The sequence below is a fragment of the Bos indicus x Bos taurus genome, chromosome 15, assembly GCF_003369695.1.
Source record: "Bos indicus x Bos taurus breed Angus x Brahman F1 hybrid chromosome 15, Bos_hybrid_MaternalHap_v2.0, whole genome shotgun sequence".
Classification (NCBI taxonomy): Eukaryota; Metazoa; Chordata; class Mammalia; order Artiodactyla; family Bovidae; genus Bos; species Bos indicus x Bos taurus.
The window spans coordinates 5,631,641-5,640,897 of record NC_040090.1 but is presented as its reverse complement, the minus strand read 5'-3'; the positions used below and the strand labels follow the sequence as shown (position 1 = coordinate 5,640,897).

General features: G+C 39.3%; 1 protein-coding gene across 1 annotated transcript; it reads left to right on the top strand.

The window, feature by feature from the left end:
• The first annotated feature begins 4,861 nt into the window (after positions 1 to 4,861).
• Positions 4,862 to 6,280, top strand: LOC113904700 (olfactory receptor 140-like). Its single transcript, XM_027561807.1, has one exon. It carries the CDS (start codon positions 4,891 to 4,893, stop codon positions 5,815 to 5,817), a length of 927 nt encoding a protein of 308 aa, XP_027417608.1. The 5' UTR covers positions 4,862 to 4,890; the 3' UTR covers positions 5,818 to 6,280.
• The last annotated feature ends 2,977 nt before the right edge of the window (positions 6,281 to 9,257 follow it).

Here is a 9,257-nt window from a genome sequence, read left to right as displayed (position 1 = left end):
TCTCCTGTGGTCATGTATGGATTGAGAGTTGGACTGTGAAGAAGGCTGAGCACCAAAGAATTGATGGTTTTGAACTCTGGTGCTGGAGAAGACTCTTGAGAGTCCTTTGGACTGCAAGGAGGTCCAACCAGTCCATTCTGAAGGAGATCAGCCCTGGGATGTCTTTGGAAGGAATGATGCTAAAGCTGAAACTCCAGTACTTTGGCCACCTCATGCGAAAGGTTGACTCATTGGAAAAGACTCTGATGCTGAGAGGGATTGGGGGCAGGATGAGAAGGGGACAACAGAGGATGAGATGGCTGGATGGCATCACTGACTCGATGGACTTGAGTCTGAGTGAACTCCGGGAGTTGGTGATGGACAGGGAGGCCTGGCATGCTGCAATTCATGGGGTTGCAAAGAGTCGGACACGATTGAGCGACTGAACTGAACTGAACTGAATATTGGAATGTCCAGTGAATATAAGTTTGATCAAGTGGTTTCACTTTTCTTAAACTTTTTTCTTTTATAATACATGCTGCACTCAGTGATTACATTCTCTGGAGCCAGTTGATTTTTACTAAACAACCAGTTAGTTACTCAGTTGTGTCAGACTGCAACTACATGAACGGTAGCCTGCCAGGCTCCTCTGTTGATAGGATTCTCCAGGCAAGAATACTGGAGTGGGTAGACATTTCCCTCTCCAGGGGATCTTCCAGACCCAGGGATTAAACCCAGGTCTCCTGCATTGCAAGCAAATTCTTTACCATCTGAGCCACCAAGAAAGTGAAAGTATTAGTCGCTCAGTAGTATCCCACTGTGCAACCCCATGGACTGTAGCCCACCAGTTTCTTCCGTCCATGGGATTTCCCAGGCAAGAATACTAAAGCGGGTAGCCATTCCCTTCTCCAGGGGATCTTCCCAATCCATGGATCAAATCGAGGTCTTCCTCATTGTAGGCAGTTCTTAACTGTGTGAGCCACCTGGGGAACCCCTATAATTGAGTGTTAGGTACAATGTATTTTTCTTCCTAGTAATGCAAGCATAATCAAACATGCTGAATGAGTGTTGATCTATACAGAAATATTTCTGAGTTGAACTTATTTAAATTTATTTATAAAATGTTTTCAAATATCACATCAGTATTTATTTATTTACATAGACAATTGTAATGGGCCTTACAGTAGGTGGCAGCCTAAATGTGTCATGTCACTTCAGTTGTAAACAATAATTTGGATAAGGATCTTGGTCCAAGATTTGGTCTCCTGGCTTCTTATTTCTCCTTGGCAAATGACATTCTCCTTTCCTGTCTTATATTTTCCTGTTATAAATTGTGGATATTATTGCCCATTTTTTTGTGGTGATGATTTAGTCGCTAAGTTGTGTCTGACTGTTGAGATCCCATGGACTATAGCTTGCCAGGCTCTTCTGTCCATGGGATTCTCCAGGCAGGAATACTGGAGTGGGTTGCCATTTCCTACTCCAGGGTCTCTTACCAACCCAGGGATTGAACCCTGGTCTCCTGCATTGCAGGCAGATATTTTTACCAACTGAGATCTGAGGGAAGCCCATTTTTTTGTATTCCATATAAATATTGTACAATTAATTTAAATGACTGAAATAAATGCAGTTCAACATTTCTCTGTATAACTGAAGAATAGAATTTTCTTCAACATTATCATGCTAATCTAATTCCAGAATTGACACAGGAAAGAATTCAAAGAACTGTACACTTTACCTGATGTGAAGTGACAATACTGCAGTAGGATTTATAATTACAAATGATGTATATCTGAAAGCAATATTTTAAAATAACGATTAGTGTGAACAGTAGATCAATTAAAAAATAATTATTATAATAAAATTTTAAAATCTGTTACCCACTTAGATGTTTAATATGTATAATACTAAATATTAAGACCTCATGATAAACTCATGTTATCAAATATCTAAATTCATAAGTACTCAACTATTTTCTTGCTCTTGTCATAATGTTTTGTCTTCTTGTAGACACAAGAGGCATTCAAAATTAAAGATGGGTTCTATAAAATTCTCCTGTGTTCTTCAGTTAACATATATGAAATAACTGAGTACTTGGCAAGGTCTGCTAATGACGAACACCCCTGGGGTCCTATTAGCCACAGCTAGGAAACTACAGATTTTCCTACAAACAATATATATGGTCATACTTTTAAGGCTCATCCAAAGATATCATTTGTAAATCAACAAAGATACTTATTGTAGCTGAGCTAGCTGACATTTTAAAATCTTACAACTTCACTTTTTTCTTGGTCAACTAAGAGCTTCCTGAGGCCCTGGCCATGGATCCATGTCACATAGGTGAGCGCAGGTGAGATTTTTTTTCCCCCAGGAAATTGTATAATCATAAATTCTTGGGTTTAAATTCACCTTATAAATCATGTAATCACTGCTTATCTGCACCTGGCATTGAAATCTCATTTTCAGTATACAAAATTTTAAGAAAGATAGACACATATATAATATAATTTTAGAAATAAAAAGTTTGTTTTTTATTTCTTATGGATACATATTTAAATGTAGTTTGAGTTATACACAAGTTGGGATTAAAATAAAATAATTATACAATTCCAATTTGCATCCAGATTTTCTCCACTTATATTACAAATTGAGAATCTTCCAGTGATACTGAACAATTTTAAAAATCTACACAGTAGTCAAAGTAATGCCCTACATTTAATCATCCATTTCTCCAATTTTGAACATTCCATGCTGTCTCTAAGTTTCTGCAGCTCTTAATATTTGCATTGAACATAATTATAAATTATTTTTGTCCTTTAAAAGTATTTTTTGTCAGGGTTTATTCCTAGAGTGAATATTGTGGAGCCAAAGAAAAATGGAAAAGTGATTTATTTTTTCATATTTATTTCAAAAACATTTTTAAGTAGATCTAACTCTTATTTTCTGTATACTATGTCCTTTTTTGTTCTGCTGGGGGAATCCCGCCTGAAAATAATAAAATGCGATGGAGCTGCTGTACATTTGTCCATAAATATAAAAAATTTTCCTCTGGATAATTGAAAAATATAAGATTTTATCCATTTATCTTTGAAAAGAAAGACATATGTTTTGCAGAATACATTTTATGTTTATGTTTTCTCTTCTCTTTTCTTTGGAAAATGTATGTTCTCCCAATTTTTCGTTCTGTTATTAATGATAATGTGGTAACCTAGGACCAGGAAGATGAATGCTATGGGAAGATGGGAGAAGAAGACACAGTACTATATGTAGCAGAAACGTAAAGGAGTGAGAATTCCATTCTTACCATGGATGGATGCCTCATCTCTCTTTGGTAATGAAATTTCAGGCATTAAATGCATTTAACTAGGATGCTCTTCATGACACTGTGTAAACAAACATACATTAACACACACAATAAGTGATCAGTAAATGTTTGTTGAATGAGTAAGCCTGTGATAGGTACTTAAGTAAAAGAGTTCATATGCGTCTGTGTTAGTCTGTGTATACATGTTATATGTGTGGCACATTAACTTTCTATCTTACCTATCAATCTATTTCTTTTCGTTCTTCACATCAAATTTTTACTTTCAGAACTTTGAAAGTAAGGATATCCTCTGCATGAAAGATCTTTGTGTACTTAACACCTATGCAAGAGTTGTTTATCCACATCTATAGAAGCTGTAAATTTACTGAATATAACTATGTCAAATTGTATGTGGAACATAATTTGCAGACTAAAGAATAACAAGAAACAAACACCATAATTACACTGAAGGTAAAGTAACCCAGTAACATACTCTTTCCTAGAGATAACTAGATATATTCATATTTATTCCACACAACAGTGTGTGAGGAACTATTAAACTGGAGTGCAGGTTCCTTTCAAATATTTATTTATGGTTCTCATGAAGTAGAGACTAATGATAAACAGAACAGGGGGAAAAGAACACTTGAATCTATCATAGGTGTGTGGTCAGGGGAAGCAGCTGTACTTTACTCAGGGCAAAAGGCAATTCACTACGTATTTACTCATCACCTAATGGGTTTCAGGGGCTTCCGTGGGAGTGCAGTGGTAACAAATCTATCTTCAAATGCAGAGATGCAGGAGATACAGGTTCAATCACTGGGTTGGGAAGATTCCCTGGAGTAGGAAATGGTAACCCCATGGACAGAGGAGACAGGTGGGCAGGCTACAGTCCATGGTTTCAAAAAGAGTGGGACACGACTGAGCACCCAGGCAATAGGATTCAGGCACTGCAGGCATCATGCCAGGCACTAGAGGTAAGTGAGAAAACAATGGAATAGTTTATGTGTTCTGGTTGATATCAGCTGGAGTGTATCACCAATGACTAATATACATTTTACTAAATTCCCTTCTTATAACAGATACTTATTGATGGTGCCTTTCCTTCTACTTTAGAGCAGAGAATTCAAATGCAAATCCTCATGGAAGTGGGAAAAATTCTTAATTCTTTGAAACAATTGTAAACTTTAAAAGTTACATCTGAGAATTATAATTTGTAACCTCACAGACAGAGAGGAAAACTCAGAAGCCTAGGACACTCTGATAGCTTTGCAGAGTCACATGAGTGAGAACCAGAATGAGAATCCAGATATCATGTAGACAGCCCAGTGTTTTCTCAGCAAATTACACATAAAATATTGCTGTGGAGGTGTTTCACAGGGGACAGGGGCTAAGTGTCTGAAGAGATGGAAAGTATCATGGAGAAAATAAAGACTTGAAACAAGTATTGGGGCAGAAGTGCTGAGGAAATGCTCCACCGTTACAGTGAATAGATTGTTTTTTTTTTTTTTCTAATAAGTTTAGAACACAATCCTTTCATGATTAATAGGTATCATTCTTTATTCCTTTGTAGATAATTGAGGCCCCAGGAACGTGCTATTTTTTAAATGGATTTCTTCAGGCTTCCCAACAATGTGACTGAATTTGTTCTCCTGGGACTCACACAGAATCCATACTTGCAGAAAGTACTCTTCGTTGTCTTTCTGTTCATTTTCCTGTTCACTGTCCTGGCCAATCTTTTCATCGTCATCACTGTCTCTCTCAGCCCCACGCTTTCCACTCCCATGTACTTCTTTCTCACCCATTTGTCCTTGTTAGATGCTTCCTTGACCTCTGTCAGCACCCCTAAAATGACTTTTGACCTGCTGCACCACAGGAGAACCATCTCCTGGGGAGGCTGCCTGACTCAGCTCTTTATGGAGCACTTCCTGGGAGCATCAGAGGTCATCGTCCTCACCGTCATGGCCTATGACCGCTATGTGGCCATCTGCAAGCCTCTGCACTACATGACCATCATGCGACAGGGGCTCTGCCGGCTCCTGGTGGTGGTGGCCTGGATAGGGGGGATCCTGCATGCCTCAGTGCAGATTCTCTTCACCACAGACTTGACCTTCTGTGGTCCCAATGTCATCGATCACTTCATGTGTGATTTCTTCTCACTGTTGGAAATTTCCTGCAGCGACACCTACAGGCTTGGAATGGTGGTGGCAGCTAACACTGGGGGCATGGCCTTGCTCATTTTTCTTCTGCTTCTCATTTCCTACATAGTCATCCTGAGCTCCCTGAAATCCCATAGCTCTGAAGGACGACGCAAAGCCCTCTCTACATGTGGCTCCCACTTTACAGTAGTGGTGCTCTTTTTTGGACCATGTATATTCACTTACACACGTCCTGTGGCCACTTACCCTGCAGACAAGTTGGTGACAGTGTTTTACGGAATCCTCACGCCCTTGTTAAATCCTATCATTTACACAGTGAGAAACACAGAAGTGAAAAATGCCATGAGGAGTTTGTTAAAGAAGAGAGTGACTTAAGCTGTTCACGATGCTAAGAGAATAATGATTTATATACATAGGGAAGATTATTTGTGTTGTAAGTTGTGGATGACAATGAAGAATTTTTTCCATCATGGACAAAAATATAAGGCCCAGAAATTAACATTTGTTGATTATTTAATATTGACTACACATGTTTTAGGCATTTTGGTAAGCTTCAATATATTTTCCTGAGGTTTCCATGTTTGTGTTATTAGATTCAGAATAAGCATTGGAAAAAACAACTATATACCCTTGGTTTGATGCTTGTAGAGTAAGTTTTTTCCATAATCTTAGCCATTTATCAAATTCTTCATATATGTTAATTGGGTTAAATTGACTTGTCTATAGAACTTTGATCTCAGAACTTCTTCCATTTTTGCTTCACCTGATGTAAAGCAAATAAGGGATAGAAATTCTTAGGTAGATATGTGGAGAAGGGGCAGCTGGAATTTTTTCTGTACTATGAACTAATCAAAAGGAAAGAAGAACTCACTCTCTGTGTGTATTAGTCCCTCAGTCGAGTCCAACTCTCTGAGACCCCGTGGAATTTAGCCTGCCAAGCTCCTCCTCTGTCCATGGAATTTTCCAGGCAAGAATACTGGGGTTGGTTGCCATTTCTTCCGCCAATGTATCTTCCTGACCCAGGGACTGAATTCACGTCTCCTGTGTCTCCTACATTGAAGGCAGATTTTTTTACCTCTGAGCCACTGGGGAGGACCAAATAATTCACTATCTCTAATTATTTTCTTAACAAAAAATAATTCAGAAAATTTGAAGGTATTCTTAATTTTCTCTGTTTTGTTAAACACCTTTATGACTCACATTCTTTTGTGTGTATAAAGGAAATATTTTCATTTTCTATACCAAGACTTCAGGAACCATATGAAACAAGGTACAGATCTGTTTATAAATCTCAACAACAAAAAAAGCATATGGGTAGGTTCCAAAGCTATTGTTATGTAGGTCAGATACATATATTTACATTACATGAACACTTTATTATCTATTAGGCACAAAGAGAAGCAAATAGAGGTTTACTAATTTACTGGACTCAAATCACATGTGTTTCCCCTAAAGTATGTCAGGAATATTACACTGGATTGCAGTTTCCTGTCAACAATTTCACCTACAAAATACCAATCCAGGTCTTTAAAGCTCAGTCTTACTCTCTTTCAAATGAAAGAGAGTTTTCTGTTTTATGTTTAGGGCTATAGATGAGAAAATGATCTGCAGTCTTAATGATTGACTCTGTCCTTCGAGTAGATGGTGTCAGTATGCTTCAGCCTCGTCTTATAGGTAACAACATATTTCTGCAGTGCAAGTTTATTCTCTTTTTGAAGGTTTGTTATGCCACTTCACTTTTACAAAGACCAACATGAGTATAGTAATGGTAACCTGTAAAGAAAAAGAATCTGAACAAGTATATATACATACGTACATCCTGATAGCTCAGCTGGTAAGGAATTCCCCTGATGCAGGTGACGCCAGCTCAATTCCAGGGCTGGGAAGATCCCCTGGAGAAGGGATAGGCTACCGACTCCAGTATTCATGGGCTTCCCTGGTGGTTCAGGTGGTAAAGAATCTGCCTGCAATAGAGGAGACCTGAGTTCAATTCCTAGATGAGGAAGATCCCCTGCAGAAGGGGAATGGCTACCCCCTCCAGCACTTTTACCTCAAGAATCCCATGGACAGAGGAGCCTGGCAGGCTATGATCCTGGGAATCTCAAAGATTTGGACACCACTGAGTGAGTAAACCTTCAGTTTCATTTTTCTTCAAGGATAGGATAAGTCTTGAGTAAATGTGGTTTCTACTCTAAGAGCAATGAGAGCATTTAAAAAGAGAAAAAAACTAAGGCCAATGATTATGTTTTATGGGCTAGACCAGAGGCTCAGTGGAAGAGTAAGATTAAAGAGCACAAATTATAAATTGTCAACAGGAAAACTTGGAAGGTATGAGAACTGAAAAAGGAAATGAAAGCAGTCTGGCATTCACAGTGGATGCAATTTTACTAGATTGTAAGTAAATTTAAAGCTCCTTTAAATCTTCCTTTACACAGCCTCAAAAATCTGTCCTGAGGATAAACTGCCATGTGACTATTTTTTATTCATTAAAAATCTATATTTAGGGAATAAGTGTGTTTATCCTAAAAATCAGTGAGACATAGTGTTTGGATCTGTTGTATAAACATATTTGGTTTAATCTGGGATATCATTTGGTGAAAATGTTAGGTGTTAGTGAGGGAAGTGAGCTAACTACTGTTGATAAACTATGAAGCATACATCTTGACAGGTTCTTTAAATGCATTACTACTGTAGGAACAAGTATTGGTAAATAGATTTCTATCCATTTTATACAAGACAAAAGTGACTCAATAAAGTTAAGTATGAATATGAAGTCTTTTAGACTCTGCTTCCTCTACTCATCCCACTTCATGATGGGAAGATATCACTTTCCTACTTTCTCACTCCTTGTTGGGAAAATATCAAAACAGAGGTCTGATCATTGGCCACATTGTGAAGACTGTCTTTGAGGCATTCTTCTATTTTTATTTGGAGGGGAGATTTCTTTCCTTCATCTCTCTGTTGATCTCAATTTCCTAGGTTTCTCACACACCTGATTCCATTTGTGTCAAGGAAAATCATCTGCTGATATCTTTTTGGCAGATGTATTATCCTTCATGGGCATCATGAAAAGTGGGATATAATAGGCTCAAGAAATGAAATTCAAGGCTGCATTTCAAAGGGAGGGACACTTGGGTAAAAGAGATGTCTAGAGGAGACACAAACAACCTACAGCAGCCAACGTCTGCTGACCTGAAGCTGCAGGCAGCACAGTGGAGGGACGTGGCCCCTGGGGAGACTTTCTGGACAGCGTACCTGGTGGATCCTGCAGCCTCTCCTTTCAGGAACCAGCACTGAGAGGCTGTGGCCCTGGCTGGCGACCTGATGGGCGGAACAGCGCTGCCCTGCTGTGTCTGTGTGGCGCTAGGAGTAGGTCTCGTTTGCCGGCACCACATCCCGCCTCCAGAGTCTCGCGTCTTCTCCCTGAGTGTGGTCTTCTGCACCCTGTCCCCGTCTCCACAGTGTCTGTCCTTCTGGGCCTCCAGGATGGGAACCTTGCCGTCCACAGTCTCACGTGCTCTCTTTCACCTCTAGTTGGTTCTGGTTGCGATTCCCCTGTGCTTTTCACTTCCCCTTCTTCACTGGGCCTTCAATCTTCCAAACTCTTTTCAACTCAGCTTCTGTCCACTCTCCTGGGATCTCTGTTCCCTCCTCGCCAGCCTGTGCCTGTCTGTCCCTGACTTTGACCTATGCATCTAAACCCTGGCCCTCGAGTTCCCCTGCTGTTCTAACTGCCTGTGATTTGCTTTCGCTGAACGGTTTTGTGGTCACCCTATTTCCCTACATCAATCTCCCAATCTAACTTCTTTCCTTCA

Coding starts and splice junctions, on each gene's coding strand:
- LOC113904700 (XM_027561807.1), top strand. CDS start 4,891: ATGGATTTCTTCAGGCTTCCCAACAATGTGACTGAATTTGTTCTCCTG.